The following is a 25,698-nucleotide window of genomic DNA, read 5'->3' as shown; positions in this document are numbered from 1 at the left end:
AGGATGCCATCGGGAAGATCGCCCATCCCGTGGATTGACCCGGACAGTAATCTGTACTGGTACGATCCGGACGGCGGCTACGGAAGAGGCTACGATGATGATCAAGGTAATGACAGCTAAAAGAAAAACCCCCCAATTCCAAAGGGATACTCGGTAAGATTCTTCTCAGGCTCGACCAGCACCATCAGCAATCGTGGCCCGCCGCGGCGCAGGCGGAGAGGAGAGTAAGTCATCATAACGCACACAACACTAACACCCTACCTCTACCTCTACCGATACCATCCTGGCACATACGAGTCCATCGAGCTAGTCTGTTGTCGAAATGGGAGAGGGAAAAAGGAGAGAAAAGAGAGCGCAACACGCTGTTTCCATTCTGATATTTTGTTACTGACACATGTCTTTTGCAAAACGGACGAAAAGGGATCCCGAACTACGCGCCCTCTCAGCCGTCTTCTCCGGCGTGCGTCCCCCACGAGGTCGAGATCGAGACCGAGACAGCGATAACTACCGCCGCGGCCACATGCACGATTCGGGTCGCCGCACGTGCATGAACATTGAAGGCCCCTTTTACGACCAAGACTACGACCGCTGGTATTACTACGACATCGCACGGCCCGGAGGGCCCAGGAGGCTGGATTATTGTCGCCACGGCGAGGTCGAGGTCGTGTGTCTATACTGCAATGGCAGCTATGGATGTGGAAGGGGGAGAGGACGCTCTCTGTCTAGGAGCAGGGATCGTAGTCGTCGCCGAAGCGGCAGCCGCAATGATATTCGTCGCCACGGCCACCGTCACCGCCACGGCAGGCGACCTCGTGACGGCGACAGGGTCATAGCATGCTACGCGGCCAACTTTGGCTATGACTTTTACAACGGCAGACCGCCCCCACGATACGGCGGTGTCGTCGATAGATCCCCAGGATCACGGAGGGCCGAGGCCAGACGTGTTCGACATGGTCGACATGGTAGGCATGATTCTTTCGAGCGTGGATACGACGACGACGGCCTTGTGGGCAGCGGCGGGGGCGGCTACTATGATTTTCCATTTGATTTTGATTTTGACTTTGACAATGATTACGACTACGACTACGACTACGACTATCACGACGGGGATCGAAGGTGCAGACGATCAAGAAGACGAGACAGAAACGATAGTGCGGCAGATCATCTCTTGCGCGAAATGGACAGGGTAGAACGCAGGGCCGACGAGGCTGAACGCCGGTTGTGGAGGGAGTACGGGACCTGAATGGTAGTTGAATTGGACTCAAAAAGTGGAGAAAGGGATATGGATTGACTCATTAAATTGGGTATCTGAGTTGTGGAATATCTTGCCTCGAGTATGGACCATAGTTGCGGGCTCAAATCTCTGCCTCGCCATGCCCACAAGGCTGACTCGAACGCTCGCTCGATGATGCAATGGGTGGCATGTTTCATGTAGCATGTACAGTATGCAAAATGTCCAGGATGCAACGATCACGACGACAATGATCTGCCGGGACTCCTCCTTTGTAGAGAATGTTCAAGGCAAGAGAACACCCCAATCACATCGTCTTCCTCGCCTTCTTGTTCTTTTGCTTTTTGTTTCCCGCCTCCTGGCCTTGCGGTCCCCCTTTCCGTTTGTTTCCTGCCTTGTCTGTCTTGCGGGAAATGCCCGCAGACCCAGCAAGAGATGCGCTGGCAGACTCCCCACGCGGCGTGCCGCAACGCATGCAGTAGACATTGTCCGCGTAGTTGTAGAACGAGCATCCATCCGCACGGCATTTCCAGTCCCCAGCTTCGTGACGAAGAGAGGGGAACTTGCCAGAGCTGGAGACATTCCTCGCTAAGTGTCCTCCGCCTGCCATACTCCGGTGCTTCTGCTCAATGGCCATTCGGACTCGATTCATCTCTTCGTCCGAGTCGATTTCTGCGGTGGGCTTTGTGGCACCTCTGCTTTGTCCCGGTCTTGATCTGCTGGACGAATTGGGGATGTCTGGCTCTGAGTCCGAGTCTGAGTCCGAGGTCGAGGCCGAGCTCAGGTCCTGATCATCTTCGTCCTGGCCTTGATCATGGCGGGTGCTGGCCCTGGATTTTCGCTTCCTGTCAAATGAGCCAAAAGTCTGTCGGCCTGTTGGATATTCGTTATTCCAAATATCGTCTTCTTCCTCTTCGCCTTCCTCACTTCCCTCTTCCTCACTCCGTCCGTTGAGTACACCAAAGCACGAGCTAGACGGGACAGACCCTTGATCATTGGCATTTGCAATCTTATCAGATGGCAGCTTCATTCGGTTGTCTCCAGGGAATGCGACCTCCACATCCAGCACCCACTCTGTATCTGCACCTTCGAACCGGGTGAACCTGCTTGTTCCTCCTCTTGGAGCAACGCCCAAACCTGTGTTTTGCGACGCAGTTGGGGTCGACAGTCCAGGATAAGGAAGGCCATTTGACGGTGTTCCAGGAGTAGAGGCTGACGGGGAGGATGTAGTACTTTCAACTCTTCGGCGTTTTGCAAGTGGTTCTGTCGTAGGCGTCTGCGCAGCAGAAGCCGTCGGGGTAGATGTTGCGCTGGGTGTTGTCGCAGCGGCTCTTTGCATAAACTAGAGGGAATCAGGCAAATCAAAGACTTGGTTACCGGGTTCAGGTTTGCGCAGCGGCCCTCACACAGAGACAGTTGGCTCAAGGGGGCTCGTTGTCGACTCACCTTCATGTTCAGCAGTCGCGAAGACATTTGTTTCGGCTGCTGTTGCGACGGCGTCCGGGCATTTTGAGTGGGCGTGCTGAAGCCTGCCATATCTGTTTTTGAGCCTGTAAGAGAGAGGGTTCTCTAGCAAGGTATTAAATAGGGATGGGTAGAATCCAAATCCCGACGGAGGTCAAGAAGATCGCATGCAGCATTTGACACAGTAGACGTGGCAACTTCAAGCCAATACTACTGTGAGATGGACAGTTGTTGCGATATAGGTCCGTCTCAGTTTGCGCAATGTAGTCTCTACTGAATCGTGCAACAGGGTGGTCGATGTTCAACACTGATTCAATATCGCAGACAAAAGTTTATGTTTCACGCATTCCGCGCCTTGTATCGGATCGGCGGAATGTCTGGCCGATACACTAGCTCACCAACTCACTTGCAAGGCTGATCTCACAGTGAGCATCGGGAATGGATCAAGTTTTTGCATGTTCCTCTACAAGATGCGATATTGTGTGGGCTTGCCTCTTTCAGAAAGTGTGTGTTCTACATGTGAGACGCCCTTCTTGCATCTAACCTTGGTAGCGTACTCGTTGCCGTGAAAGAAAAGGTGCGATACACCGGTGACCTGCCCATCTCGTCCGATGATCTCAAACACAGCTTCGGTTTTCAGGTGTGCGTCGACACGTACTTGGAAACCGCTGTTCTCATTCGTGTGAGTAGGCTTTTTTCCTAAGCATGCCTTGATCCTTCCTTCACAGTTGGCGCTACGTTGTAGGGGACGATGGGTTGAACGAAGGTTGGTTCGCCATAAACAGCGCAGACGGCCCTGAAACAGACATTCGGTAGTGCTACTGACGCATAGCATCTGCGCAACTCGGAGGTCTCGAGTGTATCACCGTAATCCAGTTCACCCTGCTGAAGAACAACGGGAGTCGAGAAACGGCCCACGGCGGTCTTCCTATTGGTGAACCATGGTGGATTGGACTTTGGGGCTGCTTGGAGCGGTAACTTGTTCATTTTTTCTGGCCTTGAATGGTTGCCACCACTTTTCTCGAATGCTTCGACGCTCGAAACTCCAGATACCAGATACCCTGCCACGTACCAGTATTCAAGGCACCATCCGTGATAGGGATCGTCACACTAGCACCGATGAGGGCTGACTTGATATGTGCCTAATCGACCATTGAGTATAGCCGTAACTTTTGGTAACACGAATATTCACTTACAGGCATGTCGTCCAAACCTTCCGCCGAGTGTCTGTATAGATTGCCCTTCCTATCTTCTGGGGCAATCCTATCAAGTGCGTCGCTCATATCTTCTCTTACATCGCTGTCCCAATTCTCGTTCAAAGAAAGCGCACATGAAGTGTGTTGGACGAATAGGTTCAAAAGTCCGACTTTGTATTCCTTGATCTCTGGTAGAGACGAAACCACCTGGTCTGTGATGAGATAGGAGCCGCGAGACTTGGCGGGAAGCGTAAAGGTTTTCTGGAACCACGCTGTAGACATATTGGGACCACTGCTTTGCACAAGGCAGCCTGGAGGACAATTCAAAGCGACGGAGAGCGGGGCTTTCGTTTCGAAGGAGTGGGTGAGCAGGCGAAAGGGAAGACCAAGGAGGTATTGCAGAAACCCAGGGAATAAAGCAAGCGCCAATATCAGCACCGAGACAAAAGTGAAGTATTTGGATTGAGTAACGTCCAAAGCCGGCATATCATAATGGAGTGGGAGAGATAGGTCACATCTCGAACTGCGGCATCGAGAGGTTAAACACGGATAACGTCATAGGCTGTCGGGAAACCTTCCCAGACCAATACCTCGTACACTATCATTCTCGATGGCCGATCGAACAGTCATGTACGACGTACAAGGTACCTCACCATGGCCCTTCTAGAAATTGCCTGTTTCAATCCCGACTCTGCAGTGATAGCAGACGAAGCCGGAGCCGATCGCATCGAGCTCTGTGATAATGCAGACGTTGGAGGGACCACGCCGCCCTCAAGTTGGCTGGTCACTCTGCGCGACAAGGTCAGGATACCCATCTATGTCATGGTTCGTCCTCGGGGCGGTGATTTTGTCTATTCGCCGGAAGAGTTTCAAGAAATGAAAGACGCCCTGGGCAATCTGAAAACATTCGCAGATGGCTTTGTCTTTGGCATTCTCAACCATGATCGGACTGTCGACGTTGCAAGGACCTCGGAACTGGTCAAACTGGCAGCTCCTTTGCCGTGCACATTCCACCGCGCGTTTGACGAAACCACAGACTTGTTTCAGGCGCTCGAAGATGTTGTTGGCTGCAACATCCGTACCATTCTGACCTCTGGTGGGATTTCGAGTGCCATTGAAAACTGTGATGTGTTGGCCCAGCTAGTGAAACAAGCAGATGGCCGAGTTATCGTCGTGCCAGGTGGAGGCGTCAGGTCAACAAACATTGAGCAGCTGAAATTGGTGACGGATGTCCTGGTCTTTCACTCTTCAGCCCTCATTGAGGCACAAGATATTGCAAATGTGGCTGAGATTCGGCAGATGAAGAAGATCCTGCAATGAGAACCGGGAGTCCTGAGCTGAAGCTGTCGAGTGCAGAAACGACATTTATCGACAGATGGCATTAAAAATTGATCGAATGATTTCAGTCCTTGTGCTCTTGTCACCAGGCAGCCTATGATGGAATGGACGTTTATTCATCTTGCCCCTGTCAAGAGAAGCCTCGCTTATGCGCATGTCAACCGACGAGTCCTCGGCGTCTTTTCATAGGAGCCAGCGCATTGTGTTTCGCGATTGGTCAGTCGTGCCTACAAGCTACTTCATCAAAATCCCGAACTTCTGACCTCCATTACCTCTACGCATGTACACCGAATCGACTATTCGACTCGCAGAGATCTCACTCCTCACCTCTCATCATGGCCAACTCATCCAGTCCGGCACCCAAGCCAGATCTTTCACATTCCAAATATCCAAGCTCGATAGGCCGGAAGTTCGATCCTGACGGAAAGGTTCTGCCGTTTCCTGGAAACACGATCATCTGTCACCTTTCACCAGACCAACCTCTGTACCCTGCAATGCTAGGTCTGTATGACTCACTCAGGAGCCACAGATTTGCGTCTCTATATACCATGTTACCTCCGGAAAGCTGGCACATGACTGTCTTCGAGGGCGTCAGTGATGAGACTCGAGCCTGGCCGTCGGATTTGCCCCTCAATGCCCCATTGGACATATGCACAGCTCTGTTCAAGAAGAAGCTCGAGAACTTTGAGTTCGACACCTCGACCCCATTCCAACTGACCATTGTTGGTTACAATCCGCTGGTAGAAGGCATCGCCCTGACAGCCGTCCCCGCGACTCCCGCCGACGAAGTAAGGATTCGCGACCTTCGCAAACGGCTCTCCGAGCTCCTGCAAATACGCAATCCTGACCACGACGAGTATGCCTTGCACCTAAGTCTTGCATATCTTCTACGTTGTCTGGATAACCAGCAACAGAAGGAGCTTGGCGACTTCCTAGAAGAATATCGTGCTAAGTTGCCCACTCATTTCGAATTGGGGGTTCCGGAACTCTGCACCTTCGAAGACATGTTTGCTTTTCATCGACTATTTTTCTTGGGAGACGACTCCTAATATGAGTTGGCACAGAGATTTTCTGCTTCGATTGTCAAAATCTCGTTGATTCAAGAGAGGAGTGCTGTTTTATGGTCTTGCTAGAGGAAATCGGCCACGACGATGAATGTCTAGGAGGCATTGAGATCAGTTGTGATTCTCACGATCAATATCACTTGTATATTCGCTATCAGCCAATCAATTGGTCTACGCACCACGAGCCCTCGTACCTTCATGTCTTCGACCTTTGCTCAAACTCCAAATTTCCGAACACAACTCAAAGCCAGCGGGTGAGCCAGTCCAGAATTTGTTTCTCTGAGTTCTCCAAGCATGCCCGCTCCTCTGGGTCGTCCGGATTTCCTCTCACAGCAAATCCATGTCGGCCCGGCTTATAGACCCTGTGCTCCACCTCTGGCAGCTTTCTCCCCGCGGCTCTCGCTTTCGCATGGATCTCTTCCACCTTTGCCTTTTGCTCAAAATTCACACCCTGGTCCTCCACTCCCCATCCAATGCTGACAGGTACGACCAAAGACTCGACATCACCTGGAAGGGATACATGACTAGGATGCATGGCGGCCACGACATCTACTAACGGCACCTTTTTGCCGTCAACCTCAATCATGTTGCTCTCCAATCCCGCTCGAATTGCATACTTTCCACCCCAGCAGAATCCCACCATGCCGATTTTCTGGGTGGGGGGAGTTGAGCGCCTCAATGCCTGCATGAAATCCATGAAGGTCTGGTTGGTAGGTCCTTCCTTGTGTCTCGTCATCCACATGATGAAGGCCGGCGCCTTTGCCAGAAGACCCGTATACTTTGCAAATGTCGACTGCTTTTTCGCATCGACTGGAAGCAGAACATCAGCAGTCTTGAGCGGCACTGGGTCTCCCTTGAAAAAGTCCGGTAGATAGACGAGCCACTGGCCGCTCTTAGCGTAGGCGTCGGCAATTAGTTTGTTGTTGGGCAATAGGAGGCCAAAGACATCCGAGTAGATGACTATGATGGCTTGTGGATTGGTCCTATTGCCGACCACGTAGGTATTCAGCCCGTGTATCTCCTCTTCAGTGCCCTGAGGTTGACCTGTGTGGATGGTGCCCTGAGCAAAGGGTGAGTGGAAAGATATTCATCGAGGATGGATCCAGGTGAACTTACCTTGATGCACTCTTCGCACGCGGAATCCACTTGAGAATCCATTTGTACTTTTATTACCAGTTGCTGACAATCAAACAAGGCTCTGTTTCAAGGTATACTCGCTTGATGACTGATGAGTCGTATATTCCCGGGAGGCACCCCATGGTTGATATATCAGTCCTTTTCCAGGCACAACCAGGTCCCGATGACGCTACAACGTGGAACTCGGCGTGCTGGTTGATCCGCTGCAAGTCTCGGTGAGTTCTCGCGTTCTTCTCGGGTTGTGTTTCATTCGTTGATTGACTGTGATACGCAGCGAGTAACTGTATGAGGTTTAGTTCAGGCGGGAAGACACCAGATGAATGCGACTCTATGCCTTTTTGCCGTTCTCGCTCTACACCACGACCACCACGACCGCCGACGGTCGGTCAGATTTATATGAGCATCCAATTCCCCGTGACTGCAGCCATGTTGCAGGGACCATCAGCGGTAGGGTCCTCTTCAGCCTCGGGGTCGATCGCCGAAAAGACTGCGAGGCTTCCTCTTCCCGCTATCGGCAGGACTCCGCCGACAACATCCACACCAACACCCAAGTTACGCAGTTGTCTAGTTTGCCGCAATCGCAAGGTCCGCTGTGACAAACAGTCACCTTGTTCTAATTGCCGTCGCGCCAATATCGCCTGTGTGACACCGGCGACAGACCGCCCGCCAAGGTGGGCTCGTCGCCTCCATCAACTCACCAACAAGGCCCCAGTGCTGAACGCTCCTACGACGCAGGACGCCAATCCAGATCTTGACAAGGTCATGGAGAGGGTGCGGAATCTGGAGCTGCTGGTCAAGGAACTCAGCTTTCAATTGGAGCAGACTCATGCAAGCTCGACTGCTGGGGACTTATCTCAAGTCACCTCCCCCGATATCTCAACCCAGAATCGTGGCTTAGGGCATGAAGGGATCCAATTACCCACTACTGATGCCAACAAGAATCAAAAACAGTCTGGCCGCTTGGTGCTCCAGGATGCCAGTCGTGGCCACTATGTGAGCTCCGCCTTCTGGGTCCGGGTCGATGACGAGGTAAACTTTGCCATGATGCTCGCCTCACCACCTGACCTAAAGGCTCACTGATTGTTACTGCAGCTCGATGACCTAGAGATAGACACTCGCGGCTCAGAAGCATATGACTCGGACAGTTCATGGGATGATGCATCTCCCGAAGGAGCGCTATCCGCCCAGGAAACGGAGCGAACGCCTTCGGAACGACATGCATTCTTATTTCGACACAATCTGGCTCCCCCGACTCCTAATCTCCACGAGCTGCGCCCCTTGCCATCCCAGATGCTGTTTATCTTGGACACTTTCTCCCGGAATGTGAATGTCTTCATGCAGATCGTCCACATCCCAATCCTCACCAAGACGATCTCTGGTCCAGGGGGTATACGCCTGACTCACCTGACACCATCCCTTGATGCCTTGATATTCTCCATCTCTTATGCGACGGTTGCTTCCATGGAGGAAGACGATGTAAGCCATTTCTTCCCCGGGATATTGGAGATTGGTCAGGCATGATTAGGCCGTATTGACAAGTATTTCCCGAACAGGTTATGGCAAACTTTGGCGCTCCCAAATTCGAGTTGATTTCCAAGTACCGTCTCGGGACGGAGCACTGTTTAGCCCAAGCCGAGTTCCTGACCGTACCGAACCTGATGCTGATTCAGGCGTTTGGCCTCTTCCTATGCCTCGCGCGACGACATGACAGCCCGAGATATGTGTGGATGATGACGGGGCTCGTCATCAGAATGGCCCAGTACCTTGGCTTACAGCGAGACGGACTCCACTTCAGTCACCTGTCGCCTTTTGAGATTGAGATGCGTCGACGGATCTGGTGGATGCTGTGCCGGCTAGATTTGAGAGCATCAGAGGACCAAGGGACGGATCTCAGCATACCGAGCGGCAGTTTCGACACCAAAATCCCTCTGAACATCAATAATGCAGATATCCAACCCGAGACAAAAGAGATGCCCGCCGAGCGCTATGGCGTGACCGATATGTCATTTCCACGCATGTCTGCGGGAGCCGTCCACCTCATGAGGCAAATAGTGGCCTCTATTGCTGGGGGAGGTGTGGCAAATGCAGAGCGCCAGAGTCGTCTCGTGAGCGAGATCTATCAAAATTTCGAACAGGAGTACTTCCAGCACACATCTGAAATAGGGAATATTGCCTACTGGGTCGCCGTCACCGTCGCGCGCATGGTCATGGCCAAGATGACCCTCATTGCCTTTCTCCCAGCGCTCTTTTCCACCTCCAGCGAGACCACCACTGCTGACGAAGTCTTGAGAACCAAGTTACTGGTCTCGGCAATTGAGGTTGCAGAATACAATCATGCGCTCAACGCCGAACCAGCATGTCGCAACTGGCGCTGGCTGTACCAAAGCCACACCCATTGGCATGCCATTGTCTACCTTCTACTTGAGACCTCCCGACGGCCTTGGTCGTCCACCGTCGAGAGGGCTTGGATCGCGCTTCACAGCGAATGGCTGATTCCGGCTCAGGCCCTGACAGACGAGAACCTCCGCATTTGGATTCCGCTCCGAAAGCTGATGAATAAAGCCCGCAAGCATCGCGACTCTGAGCTCCACAGACTGCGAGCCGATCCGCAGGCCGCTGTATTGCTGGAACTGGAAGACCGCAAGACTCCGGTCCCTACAAGTTCTGGACCATTCCCTGCGGGATCCAGTGTCGACGCCTTCCGTGAGCGATGGCGCCAACTTGTCGATTTTCCAGCGGAGGCTCCTGAGCGCAGACCCTTCCCCAGACACTCTAACACCAGCCACGTCGGATCAGGAGCAATTAAAACTTACAAAAACCCCTTGCCTGCCGGATTGATGCCTTCGGGTACCTCGGAGGTTTCCGATTTCAACACCTCTAATGAAACGACCTATCTCGGATCTGGAGCACAGGCTGATAGGAACTTCAACACCGTCGATGACAGAGGACCTGAATCGTCAACCACAACGAACGTACCCGGGGCATCTACCTCGGACCAGACTCCGGGTCGACCGTACAACGCCTTTCCGACAGGGGCGGAAGACTGGACGGACGGCCGCACCATGGGCCCTGGCTTCCACGCCTGGCTCTGGGCGGACGCTGACCCGTCTGTCGACGTCTTCTCCAACTGGGACGTGGACTCCCTCGACGCGAACATGGACCTGGGTGGTGAAGTGAACTGGTATGCCTGGGTCGAATCGGCCAAGGGGATGGAGAGGGAAGCCAGGCCCGCCGCCGCCAACACTCAATGGACAGAAATCCCTCGAGATCCCTAGCTGCGCTGCGCTACATGAATGATGGCCCTAGACACAGCTTTCTCCAGGTGTGCGAAGTTGCTTGTGCTACACTATCAAAACCAAGACCAAGACTAAGACTTCCCGGGTGGTCCTGTGCTATTGCTTTCCTCGCTGATTGCCTGCCCACCGGCGCGCGTCACCTCAGAGCCAAGCTGATGTTGGTTCTTGTTGTTGTTGTTATTGTTTGTTGGCCAAGCAGCCAAGACATCTCTTGTCGAACACAACAAAGTGGGCGAGCTTCATCTTGGCACTCACTACCTGCAGTTAGTATACGAGGGGCGCGCACCAAAAGCACTGTTTACGCTACTTCAAATGACCAATGTTACTTACTATGAAAGGGAGGTTTTCTGAGCTTGTAGGCACCCTTGCCTATCTCTTAGCTATAAGTCAGATCTAATAGGCGGCCGCCTAACCGATATTTCCAGTCTCGCTGGGCGCTATAGGCATTAAGTATTGTGCTCCGATGTCTCCGGGAGGCCGTTGTCTTCTCTTACTAGCATTAACAATACTTATGGTGCGCGCCTCGGTACAGAGAACAGCAGCGCGAGTTGTGGTCTGGACTGGACCACCGTGGAGAAGCAGATCAAGAACCCACGAGTGGGTGGACTCCGGGTCGATCAGAAGCTACTCTTCCAGCTTCGTACCTACGCTGTCAAACTGTACAGCTCTCAGATCCTACGGGGGAAGAGATCCGAAGTGGAGTTCCGAAGTTATCCAGCGAAGCTTTAGCAGAGCTGGTATTACCGGCAAAACTGAACGAACAGCCACGCTTCTTATTGGTTGACTTTATCGGCGCTTATCGATTGGCTAACGAGAATACAGATAACGTGACTTTCATGGATCTTAGTTATTCCGATCCTAATTCTAACGATTTCACTTTCCATTCCGCCTCGTCGCCGCCGCCACTCTTTAACTAACTCAACTTTCCATTAACAATAACATTAAATTGATCATCAACAGCCTCATTTCATCGTTCTGTGACATGGAATCCATCTGTGAACAACCCTAATTAAAAACGCGTAGTTAATCGCTTCGCTGGCGTCTTGAGGGGTACCTGAAGGGTCTACGCCTCACAGTCTATTCTTTGGAGATTAGGAAGCATCTCTGACAAGTAAATTTTATCAAGCCTTGAGAGAGGCTTGAAACCCGCCCAGCCGCGGTGCCGATCGAGGAGCAGGGATCACGGCGTGTTGGTGAGTTAGGACTACACCCAGAGGTAATTCGCAGGGAGGGTTCCAACCACTTCATTCCGCAGAAAGGTTGTATCTGGTTCGGACACCGAAAGTAGATTTCCGAAGTACGGGGTTTACTTCTTAGAGAGCGCCTATATAAGGTGTAATTCGTACGTATCCATTGATTTACCAAGTTTCCGGCACCACCAGCCTTCCAATCGCCTTGATTCAAGCAGGGTCCATACGTAGCGACAAAGTAGATGTGGGCGATAACAAGAGTAGCAATTATCTTCCATCTATTATACCGGGTCTACAAGATGTCAAGAAGTTTTCTTGATTGGTAAGAGTCAAGAGTGGAGATCAGCTGTCGTCAGAAACCCCAGATCATCTATTTGAAAAAAAGCCCCTTCCGATCGGAAAGGCATAGACACTCTCCTCTCCTCGAACAGCTGTTTGTTGCATAGATACGGAGCCATGGAGGCAGACGAGCCAGCCACCCGGGCTAGTACAGTGCAGCACGATCCATCCCAGCCCAGCTAATCGGCAAACCCACTCAACAAACCCCCAATGACGGCCCCGACGGGCACAAACATCCAGTGATTCCACTCCCCGCCACCGATCTGCCGACGACTGATGAAGCCGTCCGTCACAGCGACAAGCGTGCTGGTCCACACCATGACGGCCAGGGCCTTGCGGCTGCCAAAGTACGATGTCGCGATCAGCGAGGTGCCCAACGCGACGGTGCGCGCGCCCTCGAGCATCATGACGCTCTCGACCAGGTGGCCCTCGGGTGTCTCTTCGATCGTGCTGGCCCGCGCCCCCGGGTGCGGGAACTGGAACAGCGCAATCGCCCCGCGCGGGTTGAACAACGCGTTGATCCCCAGTCCGACGGCCATGACGCCGAAGCCGCCTATGATTCTGGGCAGGTAAGGAGACTGTGAGATGGGCATGGTTTTCAATGTCCTCGTTGAAAGTGTGTTGGCGTCTAGGGAAGTCTGGGTTTTGTGGTGGTCGTTGTCGTTGTGGTTTTAGTTGTGGATATTTCAAACTGGGGCTTTTCAAGGGGGAGAAACTTGACTCTGTAGGTACAGCAGTGGTGAGGAGACTGATTACCAGGTGCGGATGATGGTTAATCGATGGCGTTTCAAGATAAAAAGTCCTCTCTCGTTATGTACGCTTGCTGGTTGTGAATGTTAAAAGTTGTAAAACCGGGAAATCTCGCGTCAGAGTCCGATGCGTCAGCTACCACAAGTTTGAGCCTTAGCGATACTAGGTATAGCAATGACGACTGGGTGTGAGCACTGAGCAGGGAGCAATTCTCCTTTTTGGATAAAGTCCCGAGTACGAGGTGCACGAGGTGTCAATATGGTATAGAACACGAGGTGAGGAGCGGTACTAGTGGCTAGGTGGTGGCATTTTAGTACAAGAGCTTTGGCAGCTACATGAGAATACAGTAAGTATACCGACACTCAAGGCTTGGCATTCTTGTGCTGGGTTAGCACGTGACCTGCCGTCTTTAGCATCAGTGGCACCGTCTGATTGGCTTGATCAGCGCCATCTACCGAGTACAGGTACAAGTAACAACAGAACAAGCAGCACCTCAGTCTCCAGATACTTGAAACCCATCTTGGACCATCAGCAGAAGCCACGTCCGTGGCACAGGTCGAGTCGAAAGTGAGTTGAAAGGTGACTTTGAACGTGCCATCAACAACCATGCATGAGTGAAGAATGCCTCAAAAAAGTCTGACAACGACAGGTTCCCTGACTTGAAGACTTCGTGTCAACAAAAAGGCCATATAACCAGCTTTTTGGAGGAGCGGCGGGAAATATCTTGGCTCTATGGCTCTTCGCTGTGGACAGCCATTCTGGAGGATTGGCCCATCCCATATCACTGACTACACGAGACATTGCCACCAGTGATCCAGTGACGTGGTCAAATCGCCTTTCTCCAGACAACTGGGAGGCATCGCAAGGATTTACAAGCGTCTTCCTGCACAGTAATTCGACTCTAGTGAGCGGCGAGCTGGGAGGTCTTCTACGCGTGAGCAGATTCAAAGGCCTACAAACACAGACAGGCCTGTGTTGATAACGGCCAACAGCCAATCCTGGATGGACATATCCTCCTTCTGCTCCGAGATGGCGCCATCTCCGAATCCGCGCCGCTGTGGTCTGAGCTTAGCGAGAACGTGGTCGGACCAGTCTACCCACTCGCGCCAGCTGTTGGTCAAGATCTGCCATCTGACATGAGCACCCGCTGCATTGGTGCACTGACTTACACCACAGATGCATGGTACAAACAGAGACGACCCGCCCCAGATCGCTGGACTACGCATGATTTGCAGCGTGCCATTGCTTTGGTCTTTGTGGGTCCTCGCTGAATCGGCCAGGGAGCCAATACTGGTCCCCCAGCTCACATTGGATACGCCTTGTCGATGGAGCTATCAACACAACCCATGGCGATGCAGCCTTCTTCTGTTGATGCCCAAATCTCAAGCTTACGAGAAATGCACCTCTCTTCGGTATAGGGGCTGGCAATCCTCGAACTCGAACGTGTGGAGACAACGGATAAGTTCCCGAAGACGGCGCGCATCGCGCTTGCCTGTATCCCCCTTGCCCTCGCCATTCCATTATTACATCCTGCAGGTCATTTTAGACCCAGAAATCTAGTTGCAAGACATCTGCAAGCTCTCTATCGATTCGGGAGAAGGACAGACTTCGGCGTCATCACCTCCCATCCGGCCTCCCACTGGAGTGGATCCGTGAGCTTTCCGGCCCCTTGCAGGATGGTGTGCAGCTCGCTTGTATTTGCATTCCTTATGTGAAGTCCGTTAGTGGTCTTCCATGAAACACTTTCATGCAGCGGCCGTGCGACGCTAGAGTTCGTTTACGATGTCCAGTCCTAATGACAGGATGCTTGTTCCGCATAGCCTTACATGTTCAAACGCAAATGCTAGATTACAAGGGTAATTCGACTCCGACACCATTCTCCCCGTTCTCCCGTTGTCCTACACCCTCGCCCGTTTTTGAGCCTTATACAAGACTCCATGATCCAACGCACAACTAAGATGCCACCACCCAACCAAGCCCAATATCGAAAATCAATTAACATACCCGCTCCTCAGCAGTCGTTTCAGCTCCTCGTTTTCTTGCTGGAGTTTGGCGAGGCATCTGCGCAGACGCTCCTGTTCCATCCTGTCCTGGTCGCAGCGCTGTAACAGGGCGTTGAGATCATCAATCAGCTTTTTGACTTGTGCTTCGCGGCGAGCACGGTAAGCTCTTTGTCTGGACACGGGTCAGCACAATTCTGAAGAGGTTGGCCTTCTAACGACAGCCGAGTTGGGCAGTTCGACTCACGCTTTCCGATTCTGTGACTTGCGCTTCTCGATGGCTTCCTGGGATCGTGATTTCGCGCCATATAGGGAAGACACGTCAAACTCCACTGGAGGACTCTGGTTCGGTTGGCTGTACGAAGCTGTTGAGCCGTATGTGGTGCTCCAGGCTGTAGAGTCACACCCGCTGGGACTCGAAACTTGATTGCCGTGAGATGTGGAGGTCGTCATGTCCTAGATGCATACAATTAGCCACGAACTTGCTGGCTTGGGAGTCATTCGTACCAGGTATTCGGGCATTGAGTCGTCGTCCCAAAAGAGTTGCTCTTCTCTGTAAGCATGCATGTCGCCAAGGGGAGGACTTTTCGACCAAGTCGTGCTTGGTGTGCTTGTTGACGGAGACGATGTGGCGTGATTCGAAGCATGCCCAGTCCACACCACTGGGCTCGTGGAACCTTGCTGATAGAGCCTTCCATTGTAGTGGGGTTGATTATAGGACACGGTCGAAGGACACATTAGACGCAGCTGTTTCTGTGATGTTGTTGACGACATGGCGGTTGGTAGCGGTGGCAAAAGAAGAGGATTTTCCTTTGATGGACAATCCATCTCGGTCCAACATCTTGGGTCTATATCTCTTTTTGCTCCGTTTTCCTTGTCAGCAACACTGCCGCTCAAATGTATAATCACTGTGTGGACAGCCCGATCATCGTAAAATTGGTTTACAATAGTAGTCAATGTTTGTAGAGACGAAAAGGATTGCCTCGATGTGGAATAGTGGCATCAAAAGGATTGCCCCGAATAGGAAGTTGGACAAACGCCCTGATGACCTCGTATTGGCCCCGAGCCAGGAACCACGGCTCCGTAGGCTCTGGCACAAGCGACCCAGGATATTATATTAGGACCCGAATCCCAGATCTCCAGAGATGGTCCTCCATGCGCCCTGAGCAGCCCGTCATCCGGGGGAAACACACCGTCCTTCCTAACGTAAGCGGATGCATTGAGGGTGGTGACAATGTCCCTGCCACTCCCCCCGGGTGCCCTTTACCGCTCACGACGATGAATACCTCCTCGGCTTCTATGACGACGATATCTGGCCCACCTGCCCGAGACCCCGATCGTCCCTTTGTTTCGCTACGGATCGTCACATGGACATCTTCAGGTCTTGGCTTTGCGATCAACCATATCATCTCCGACCACGACGACGACTTCTTTGGAAACGAAAAAGTTATATAATCTCGACAGGTCCAGTCATGCACAACTTGACTCTCAGCTGGATGTGAGGACACCCATAGTCACAACTCGAACTGGAACATAGGGTGCTCGACGATGATGCCAGTATTTGCGGTCCTTGCCCCAAGTCTGTTACATGTTGGCATTTTCTGTTGCACTCGCGAAACCAGGATCGATGTCGAGAACTTCAACGTAGCGAACCGAAACGAGACGGGCTCTCAAGCGAAGCTGGCTGCGGACGGGAAACATGGAGAAGAACAGGATTCGACACATCCGTCCAACGCTGGTTGCTGACGTGTCTTACTGGCCATTGGCGTGCTCTTCCCCTGCTACTCCTTCGACCATGCCGTGAGAGGGAAAGAGGCGGTCGACTGAAGCTGACAAAGGCACATACGCAGCGCACCGTCTAACTCGAAGAGCTGATGATGCTACTCGTTCCAGCAAGGCTCCAAAATCCTTCGACTCTCCTCGAGCAAGAGCATCTCCCTACCAGCGCCGATCGCAGGTCAGGATCGGTGGACGAAAGCTCACTCGTCTCTTACGATTTGGCCCATTATTGAGCCCTTGGATACTTTGCTGCTTGGGTGCAAGACTGCAAAGTCAAGCACAAGGCAGGCCTGAAGATCATACGTCTTTCGCGTCGACCGAAGCATTCTAGAACAACAGCACGCTATTCACCCTGCTAAAGGGGTTGATGACTGAATCAGAATCGACTTGTCTGCCCTTTTCTTTGTTTAGGCGCGACTCTCGCTCTGCTGACTGGGATCTGACTCCCGCCGCTCCCTCTGCCTGTGGATCCCCGGGCACCCGCCCCTTCCCCCCCCCCCCCAGATCGACTACAGAAAGCGGGGTTTACATACTGCTGTCGTGTCAGTATATTCGACCAAGGCTCTCCAACAACAGGAAGACCGGGTTGGTCGTTGCTCGACGAGAAGGGTTGCTTCATAAGCTCGGGTGACTTTCTTCTACATTCATCACTCTATACCGATTTTCTCGAGTGGCTGCCACTTTCCAGGGGCATCACCCCTCCAAGAGAATCGGGTGGACAGACAAGCCATGAGCGACGCCCACTTTGTATTTTTGCCCGGGCAGGGTTCGCACTATTCGGGCCAAATCCGCTCGTTTGTTCTGCGCAACCGGAAGGCAGGGCAGCAGCGCCAGAAGCGGGCAAAGAATGGCAAACCCGAAGAAACGGCCATTGTGGTGTCGACAGAACAACAGTTGGTCCCATTGGCAGACGCACAGAATCTTCTGCAGGGCCATTTCGATCCCTTCAAGACATTGGCAGCCGATTTGGACCGGACTGAAGGCATCATGGTCTCGCACTGTACGATGAGGGAAATCCGGTTGCTTCGTTCTTGGAAAAAGCTGACGGGAGTTCACAGTCGTGGGAGACTGCATTCCTCACCTGGGGAGACGGCGTCAGAAGACGTGGTTTCCGCCCCGCGACATGCATTGGCCCGTGATGCAGGGAAATCCTCTCATGTTGGCCGTCGCCGTCCATTTTGCGGCGATGAGCCGCGCGTTGATCGAGACGCCGACAAGAGAGGAGAGGATCTTTGCGGAAAAATGCTATCTGAAAACACTACAAAACTTCCGCACGAGGCTGGAGGCTGAGGCGGCCAGTCCGAGCGATGGCCTCCTCCAGGCCATGGCCTGCATCTGCGCCACCGAATCCGTCATTCGAGAAAGCTCCGACGCGACGAAAGAGCAAGCGCGCAACTCTTTCTATCTGCATTGCCGGGGTCTCCGTGCGGCGCTGGACCGTCGACACGGCTGGGACGTTGCGCATTACTCGCCTGCACTGGTGTGGGAGATGACATGGTAAGCCAAAAGGGTGCAGTGCTTTTCGCCATCAGGACCCCAAGCCGGACTCTTAGATGCCCAGCCGAACCGGGTCTCAGGATCAAGACACGCTGACTGGTAAACAGGGAAGACATGCTGTCGAATGGACAGATCTCTGCCATGAAGACCCAATTTTCGGTCCACTTGAAATCCTCTCTCCTGGACGAGACGGAACAACAGAACATACCCGTCGTAGGGGCAGGCCTCACTGAAGCTCAGTGGGATCGGTTCTGTGCCCTCGAATTCATCGGCGCGTACCAAAACTTCCACACCATGGCCGTCTACAGAAGACGCCACCCGCCGGGCGAGCTGCACCCTCTGAGTCTGTTCCTGCCCGACACGCCGGCCTACCGGACGCTGTCGGCGAACGTGCCCAACATCGTGCGGCCAATCATGCCGATCCTGATGCTGCACATTGTGCTCTTCGACCTCCAAGGCGCGTCCACCGAGGAATTGACCTACCAGTACTGGGCGATCCGGCGCAAGTTCGACCGGTGCGACGTCGAGCTCGACAGCGGGCCGTCGTACCTGCTGTACGCGATCGGCATGTCGCCGGACATGAAAGGGTGGTCGGACCAGGACCAGATGGCCTTGTTGTCGCGCCTGTTGAGCGTCGAGGTGCGCTTGTCGGACGCCACGAGGGAGATGATCCGGGAGAGCCTGCTTGCGTTTGTCGAGTCGGCCGTGTCGTCGGACAGCGACTGGTGGACGCCTGCGGAGATGGAAGCCGTCATCACCAAGGAGCTGCTTGGATAGTGGGGATCACTGATTTGGACTGCCCTCAACTTCCTTCTGCGTCTTCATGGGGTCATCAACAGAAACACTGCATCGCCAGGCAGCATTCCTCGCATCGCGGGGGAAAAGAAATGGATGACGACAGGAGGAAGAGCAGGCAGTAACGAGTAACGGAACCATATACGCAGCGTCATGTCTTTCATGTGTATGAGCACGACTTCGCAAGTCATTGATAGTCGGGCCATTTTGAGCGAGCGTGTCAGCCCATCGCCAGATTGATGGCAACAAGCGAGCCATCAAACCTGGTGTTTTTATGCTGTCAGATGGCCTTTTGGAGGGGTTATTCTGCAGACAAGTACTCGCTATTTGCTCGCGTACCTTCTTGTCGAGCTTCTTCCATCCTGTAAGATCCGTGCAAGAGGTATTCTCCAAAAAGAAAAGGGCCGTGTGCGGGAAAGGCCGTTTCAATGATGACATGCCTTGCTTGCTTACCTACTCTTTGGGGTCCCAGGATGACAGACCCCTTTACCTTTTTGGGAGGTCGAGCAACGAAAAAGGCTACAGTACAGGGTACATCGAAGTAAGTCCTGGAGTATGAGTACCGAGGACTCGTAGAGGCGATCGTGACCACCCCGCCTCGAGGTATCAGTACTCCCTCTCCATCAGCTTCCTCGTCACCTCCGAGACTACAGTACAGGACAGGACAGGAGGTATGCAAACGACCACTCCGAGGAAACCCCACCAGATGTCCCTCGAACAGTACATACAACGACTCGTACTCGTACTCGTATGTACCTACAGCTACAGAAGCCTCCAGAAACCGATGCGACTCTGTAGGTACTCGTATCCGCACCTCGCGCTCGAACTCGTATGTACATACATTTGCCAGAAGAAAGGAGATTTGATCTTGTTTCTTGTTCTCCACTTTGCGGATGTTTGTCTGTCATCGCACGTCGGACTCTCGCTTCCCTCTTAGCTCCGGGGCTGGCTGACCTGGCGTGTACGTGCCTGGGTTCCAGGAAAAACAACGGCGTGCAATACTCCGTAGGACCGAGTATTGTAAATATAAATAAACCATGCGGGATCTTCAGCTCTGGCCGAGTGATAGGAGAGTTTGATAATGAGGATGAGGCGCTGCTGCCGCGCATCAGATGCGGGTGACCCTTGATAAAAGAAAACGAGATCCAGAAACACAAAAAAACCGCCGTGTTCTAAAACGCACCACGCTATTGGTAGGAACGGACCAGGTCGCTTTTAACAAAAGCTACGAATGGCCAACGGCGACATTGCTGCACATGATCTGGTTTGCTACCTTGTTTGCCACATGGGCTGAATACGCCACAATCACCAGAGCACTGTGACGAGGGGCAAGGGGACAGGGACGATTGAGGTGGTCATCAAAGGGATTGCCCATGTGAAGAGATTAGAATGACAGAAATTCCCTGGTAGATCGCTCTCCTGGAGGGCGATCGCTATGGTGTTTGATAGAGGAGCAGTGATGACGCCTTCTTGCTGATATCTGACGTGTAATCTGCATATAGAGAGACATTCAGTGAAGCGGGTGGTTACTGATGCAGAGCAGACGCTGCCCAGCGTCGTGATGGGTGTTTGACCAGACCATTTATTCGAAGGGGAGCTCCCAGAAAACACCATCTGCTTATCGTATATACGTGCGTACTCGGTCCCTCAGTAGCGACTCGCAAGGACCAGTCGACACGGGTGGTGACGGTCACCTGTCCGTTTGGCTGATGATCAGACAACACGGCACCCACTGGTGCCACCTCGACGTCATGACCATCCCGTGGGATAGCTGAGCCGCGCTTCCAAGACTCCGAAATATCGTTGGTGATCAAACCGTTGATCTGTTTCTGGCGAGACGCGTCTTGATCGCACGCGACTTGTCCACCGAACCTGCATCAGGCCGAGCAGGCAAAAGATCCATAATAATAACACAAGCCTCCCGGGACGTTGATCCAACGGCTCTACGAGATACATACATATGTAGCGAGAAGATGTGTATTGGGGGGGGGGGGGGGGGCCTCAAATCTGGAGGTCATCGCGTGCGAACCTTTTTCTATCTTGCCCACGTCCAAGACACGTACTGAGGTGGGCTTTATTTCGTATTTGTCGTCCCGTCCTGCTCCATACAACTATTGCCTCCGATACAGAACAAGGCCGGCAGAGACTGGTGCAAACAAAGGCGTTAATGTCTGAGCGCATGGCGAGGGGATGCGGGTGAGGCTCGTTTCCACATGATGAAGTTTTTTCATCGTTTTTAATTTTAGCCATGCGGCCCAAACGGATATGGAAGTTGCGAGGCTGAAAAATATGACAGGGATGTTTTGGTGGTAGAAGCAAACAAGAACGTGGCTGACCCCGAATGACCCCAATGACCCCTTTTAGTCATTTAGAGCCCCCACTAGTGGCCCCTAGAGTGTCCGAATAAGGCCTAAGGTTTATCCAGACTGGGCTAGCGTGCCTCTAACACGCGACCCGATAGGTGAAAAAGCAACTCAGGGGTAAACGCAGTGTGGAAAACAGAGACGTTCACACTCGCTCTGGCCTCCCTCTTTTTTCTTGGTTCTCACACATCGGCCGGGATAATTCATATGGCCAGTCCGCCACCAACAAGCCACTCATTCATTATCGAGATCACTCGGGGACTTGGACAAAACGTCGTGGGTAACGGAGGACAGAAAGGCACAATGATGGAACGGGCAGAGAACATGCTTCTGTGGCACAAACACAGAGGTGTAACTCTGTATGCCGGGTTGATTGACAGGTTTGGAGGTACGCTCTCAAACCCCCCTCCAGCCCATACGCGGACAATGTGACTCTCCAAATCCATAACGTATCTTCGCAGAGGGCAAACAACAAAAAAGCCACTTGTTGCATGATCGGTTTCCGAAGTCCCGTATGCGACGTCCCCCGCCGCCTGATGTGTCTCAGTCCATCATGGCTGTGGCCTTGGCTCTTCTGGGCTCGCGAGATCCAATCTCCCGCGTCGTAAAGTTTGGTCTTGTCCTATCCACGAATTCAACCTTTCCACCCACCCAGAACGTGGGCGTCTCTCAGCGTGCATCATGTTGACGCCTTGGCCTCTCCTTTTCCCTGCGCGGTGCTAATCTCCTGAGCCGCGGCGCATCTCTATGATTTCCCCGTTTGACCCAACCTCTCGCTCCACAAGTCAACACAGTGCTGGCCAGCCATGGCTTGACCGATACCAGCTGTGGTTGTATGAACCCCTGGCTTTTCCTGGCCACATTTTCCAACCAGAGTGTTAGGGTGGGGACAAAGTCTCTTCTTTTGCCTGGCCTCGACAAGCCCGAACGAAAGTGGTGAGCTGCGCCTGGGGGTGTCAGGCAATGCGTCGTCTTTCAATGGCTTGCTTCCAAGCGAAACTCCGGCGCCACGGCTGATCCGACGTTGAACCGGCATATTCTGCTACAAGTTGAAGAAGAACTTCCGTCCTTCTCCTGGCCTTGTTCTTTCTGCTCAAACTTCGTCTTTTCTTCCCCGTCAGTTTGTTTGAAAGCTTTTGCTTTCGTCCTCTCGTTTTTCAATTTTGTCACTCCTTTTTTTGTGTGTGTTGATCCCGTCGTCATGCGGTCGCTACTTTACGCAGCGGCGTTGATGCCGTTGCAGACTCTCGCTTGGTCAGGAAAAGGATCAGACGTCGACGAGATCGTGGTGGTCACAACGACCAGAACCATTACTGTGTGCCCCATTACCGAAGCATGGACCTGCGCCCCCGATGTGCCGACCGCTCCGTGGCAAGACTGGACTGGGACGCCAACAAACACGGTGTCGGTGTCGCCAACAAGCAAAGGGGATGGGAACGGCGGACCTGGTCATACCACGAGTCCATCATCGTCCGACGACTCGGGCCACCCTACCTCTGGACAGCATTCTTCGAGTCCGTCATCAAGCCCGACCACCTCGGGCCCCTACGTCCACCCAACCTCGTCCAACCCTACTGAAAGCCCATCGACCAGCCCCTCAGGCAGCCCCAGCTCGTCAGGCCCATATGTAGGCCCCAGCTCATCGAGTACACCTGTCGGCCCAACCTCGTCAGGCCCCTACGGAAGCTCAACCGTTGGTCCCGTCGGCCCAGGAACGTCGTCAAGCCCTTCGGGAAGCTATGGGTCGTCGACAAGCAGCGATAACCCAGTTGGACCGGGAACCTCCTCCAGCTCTGACAACCCGGTCGGCCCAGGAACTTCCAGCAGCTCTGTCTCGCCCGCTGGACCGTCCTCGACTTCGAGCAGCAGTGCCGTCGCCCCAACTTCCAGCAGCACCGGAACCAGCACGAGCACGGCCACGAGCACCACTAGCTGCGCGCCGTCTCAGACTGTGTCTGCTCTTTCTGAAGATTCCTTCTGTGCGGACAACACGCCAGACAACCGTAGCAAGTGGTGCGGCCAATCAGTCACCGATGACACGGCGGTTCCCTACAGGAGCGGACACAGCAAGTCTTTCACCTTGAGGATCACGGATGCCGATATCGACTTTGACGGCACTGTCAGACCAGCATTTGCCATCAACGGTGGAACTCCTGGTCCCGCCATCGAGGCCAACTGGGGTGACCTTGTCTCGATCACTGTCATCAACGAGTTGAGCCACAACGCCACCACTATCCATTGGCACGGTATCCGCCAACTCGGCACGAACGACCAGGACGGTGTTCCCGGTGTGACTGAGTGCGCCATCCCACCCAACGGTGGCACGCGTACCTACACATGGCTCGCCTCCAGCTATGGAACCGGTTGGTACCACTCACACGCCCTCTCGCAGTATGGCGGTGGTATTCGAGGCCCCGTCATCATTCACGGACCCTCGACGGCCGACTACGATCACGACATGGGCCCGGTCATGATCGATGAGATCTTCAGCCAGACCATCTTCCAGATGGCGTGGAACATTGCCCGTGCTCGAGGACCGCTCCCAGCTGCCGTCAACTACATGGTCAACGGTAAGAACAAGTCACCAGATGGAAGCACTGGCAAGGCAACCCAATGGACTGTCGAGGCTGGCAAGAAGCATCTGTTCCGCATCATCAACAGGTACGTGTTTTTCCCTCTGTCTTTGCGACTTGTCAGACGATTGATGAAGACTAACTTTTGTAATCCAGCTCTGCCCAATCCTCGTTCATCGTGCACTTTGACAACCATGAGATGCTCGTCATCAGCTCCGACTTCACCCCCATCGTGCCATACAAGACCAACTTCCTCTACATCAACCCTGGCCAACGATACAATGTCATTGTTGAAATGAACCAGGTTAGTTGACTCCCCCCCAAATCAAACTGGCTTCATCGTCCCATCGCTGACATGCATCTGTAATATAGACCCCCGGAGCATACTTCATGCGCGCCATCACTCAGACCGGCTGCGGTGTCCAGAACCTCAACAACGGTCTCGGCATTGCCAACCCTGTCTTCACCTACAAGGGAACCTGCGGTACCCCCGTGTCCGAGACCATCACCCTCACCCCGCAAACCGACTGCCGCGATGAGCCCCTGGCCAGCCTCGTCCCCGTCGTCAGCAAGAACGCTGGCAGCCTCGAGGATTTCACCGATACCGCCAAGCTCCTGCCCGGTGGCAACGGTGGTTCGCAGGTCTTTGACGGTTACGGCCCCATCATCAGATGGTACTTTGGCGGGCTCCAGGATCTCAGCGGCAACAGCGCCACCACCCTGGGCAACCAGACCGTCTCCGTGGACTTTGAGAACCCTACTCTCCGAACCATGGCGGAGCTGCCGACTCTAGGATTCAACAGCTCGCGCTACTCCAACGCCGTCGTGTTGGACGGACCCGAGGGCGACTGGGTCTACTTTGTGATCCAGAACAACTTCCAGACGTCGCACCCGATCCACTTGCACGGCCACGACTTCTCGGTGCTCGGCCAGGGCAAGGGCGTCTTCTCGGCTTCGCAGGCCTCGTCGCTCAACTTTGCCAACCCCAGCCGTCGCGACACGACGCTGCTCTACGGATTCGCTGGTCCCGGCGGTGTCGCCCAACCGGGCTGGACCGTCATCGGCTTCGAGACGGACAACCCAGGCGCCTGGCTCATGCACTGCCACATCACGTGGCACGCCGACGGCGGTATGGGTCTGCAGTACATCGAGCACCCGGACAAGATCGACGCCGAGGCCTACTGGACCAGCAGCAGCTTCCAGGACGAGTGCAGCGCCTACGAGAGCTACATCGCCGGCGGCGGCGAGCCCAAGCTGTCCTACGAGGCCGGTCTCAAGCGAGATCTCGAGAGGCACAGATACGCACTGGCCCACAAGAACATGCACTAGATTTTTTTTCTCTGTCTAGAACATTGCACGGAGGGATGGGGGGAGGACGACGACGAACAACAAACGCGCGCAATAGGTTATATCGTATAATCCAACCATCCGTGTATGTGTATGTGTGTGTGTGTCTATATTTTTGTGTGTCAATGTGTGTGTCTTATGTATATGTCTGAGCATGTGAGCGTGTGTGTGTCTGTGTGTGTGCACAGAGGGGACAACAAAGCCAAATGCAATGCAAATGCAAATGCAAATGCCCAAATCCATTCTACGCGTTTTGAAGGGCCGGGCGAAGGAAAGGGGGGAAAAATGGGTTTTCACAAATGTGTATTGAAAGAAATGCTTTTCTGTTGGTTCTTTTCT

At 53.4% G+C, this 25,698-nt stretch overlaps 10 protein-coding genes across 10 annotated transcripts; 6 read left to right on the top strand and 4 right to left on the bottom strand.

Moving 5' to 3' along the window:
• Window positions 1-3: 3 nt before the first annotated feature.
• On the top strand, window positions 4-1,243 carry Z517_06435 (uncharacterized protein; the record flags this gene model as incomplete). The annotated part of the gene is made up of 3 exons (XM_013428174.1): window positions 4-106; window positions 170-224; window positions 421-1,243. The coding sequence occupies 3 exons, from the start codon at window positions 4-6 to the stop codon at window positions 1,241-1,243; spliced, it is 981 nt and encodes a 326-aa protein (XP_013283628.1).
• A 295-nt stretch (window positions 1,244-1,538) lies between these two features.
• Z517_06434 (secondary thiamine-phosphate synthase enzyme) lies at window positions 1,539-4,173 on the bottom strand (the record flags this gene model as incomplete). The annotated part of the gene is made up of 4 exons (XM_013428173.1): window positions 1,539-2,573; window positions 2,678-2,769; window positions 3,768-3,837; window positions 3,892-4,173. 4 exons carry the CDS (start codon window positions 4,171-4,173, stop codon window positions 1,539-1,541), a joined length of 1,479 nt encoding a protein of 492 aa, XP_013283627.1.
• A 372-nt stretch (window positions 4,174-4,545) lies between these two features.
• Z517_06433 (uncharacterized protein) lies at window positions 4,546-5,211 on the top strand (the record flags this gene model as incomplete). The annotated part of the gene is made up of 1 exon (XM_013428172.1): window positions 4,546-5,211. The coding sequence occupies one exon, from the start codon at window positions 4,546-4,548 to the stop codon at window positions 5,209-5,211; it is 666 nt and encodes a 221-aa protein (XP_013283626.1).
• Window positions 5,212-5,564: 353 nt separating this feature from the next.
• On the top strand, window positions 5,565-6,278 carry Z517_06432 (uncharacterized protein; the record flags this gene model as incomplete). Its single annotated transcript, XM_013428171.1, has 1 exon — window positions 5,565-6,278. The coding sequence occupies one exon, from the start codon at window positions 5,565-5,567 to the stop codon at window positions 6,276-6,278; it is 714 nt and encodes a 237-aa protein (XP_013283625.1).
• Window positions 6,279-6,534: 256 nt separating this feature from the next.
• On the bottom strand, window positions 6,535-7,451 carry Z517_06431 (uncharacterized protein; the record flags this gene model as incomplete). The annotated part of the gene is made up of 2 exons (XM_013428170.1): window positions 6,535-7,353; window positions 7,410-7,451. 2 exons carry the CDS (start codon window positions 7,449-7,451, stop codon window positions 6,535-6,537), a joined length of 861 nt encoding a protein of 286 aa, XP_013283624.1.
• Window positions 7,452-7,856: 405 nt separating this feature from the next.
• Z517_06430 (uncharacterized protein) lies at window positions 7,857-10,705 on the top strand (the record flags this gene model as incomplete). Its single annotated transcript, XM_013428169.1, has 3 exons — window positions 7,857-8,459; window positions 8,523-8,906; window positions 8,984-10,705. 3 exons carry the CDS (start codon window positions 7,857-7,859, stop codon window positions 10,703-10,705), a joined length of 2,709 nt encoding a protein of 902 aa, XP_013283623.1.
• A 1,729-nt stretch (window positions 10,706-12,434) lies between these two features.
• On the bottom strand, window positions 12,435-12,848 carry Z517_06429 (uncharacterized protein; the record flags this gene model as incomplete). Its single annotated transcript, XM_013428168.1, has 1 exon — window positions 12,435-12,848. One exon carries the CDS (start codon window positions 12,846-12,848, stop codon window positions 12,435-12,437), a length of 414 nt encoding a protein of 137 aa, XP_013283622.1.
• A 2,148-nt stretch (window positions 12,849-14,996) lies between these two features.
• Window positions 14,997-15,779, bottom strand: Z517_06428 (uncharacterized protein; the record flags this gene model as incomplete). Its single annotated transcript, XM_013428167.1, has 3 exons — window positions 14,997-15,180; window positions 15,253-15,461; window positions 15,513-15,779. The coding sequence occupies 3 exons, from the start codon at window positions 15,777-15,779 to the stop codon at window positions 14,997-14,999; spliced, it is 660 nt and encodes a 219-aa protein (XP_013283621.1).
• Window positions 15,780-17,513: 1,734 nt separating this feature from the next.
• Z517_06427 (uncharacterized protein) lies at window positions 17,514-19,058 on the top strand (the record flags this gene model as incomplete). The annotated part of the gene is made up of 3 exons (XM_013428166.1): window positions 17,514-17,784; window positions 17,843-18,281; window positions 18,389-19,058. The coding sequence occupies 3 exons, from the start codon at window positions 17,514-17,516 to the stop codon at window positions 19,056-19,058; spliced, it is 1,380 nt and encodes a 459-aa protein (XP_013283620.1).
• A 3,582-nt stretch (window positions 19,059-22,640) lies between these two features.
• Z517_06426 (uncharacterized protein) lies at window positions 22,641-25,341 on the top strand (the record flags this gene model as incomplete). The annotated part of the gene is made up of 3 exons (XM_013428165.1): window positions 22,641-24,100; window positions 24,169-24,316; window positions 24,385-25,341. The coding sequence occupies 3 exons, from the start codon at window positions 22,641-22,643 to the stop codon at window positions 25,339-25,341; spliced, it is 2,565 nt and encodes an 854-aa protein (XP_013283619.1).
• Window positions 25,342-25,698: the final 357 nt, after the last annotated feature.

This window comes from Fonsecaea pedrosoi (assembly GCF_000835455.1).
Source record: "Fonsecaea pedrosoi CBS 271.37 unplaced genomic scaffold supercont1.4, whole genome shotgun sequence".
NCBI classification, from domain to species: Eukaryota; Fungi; Ascomycota; class Eurotiomycetes; order Chaetothyriales; family Herpotrichiellaceae; genus Fonsecaea; species Fonsecaea pedrosoi.
Note: the sequence above shows the minus strand (reverse complement) of the source record. Positions and strands in the feature narration are given on the sequence as shown.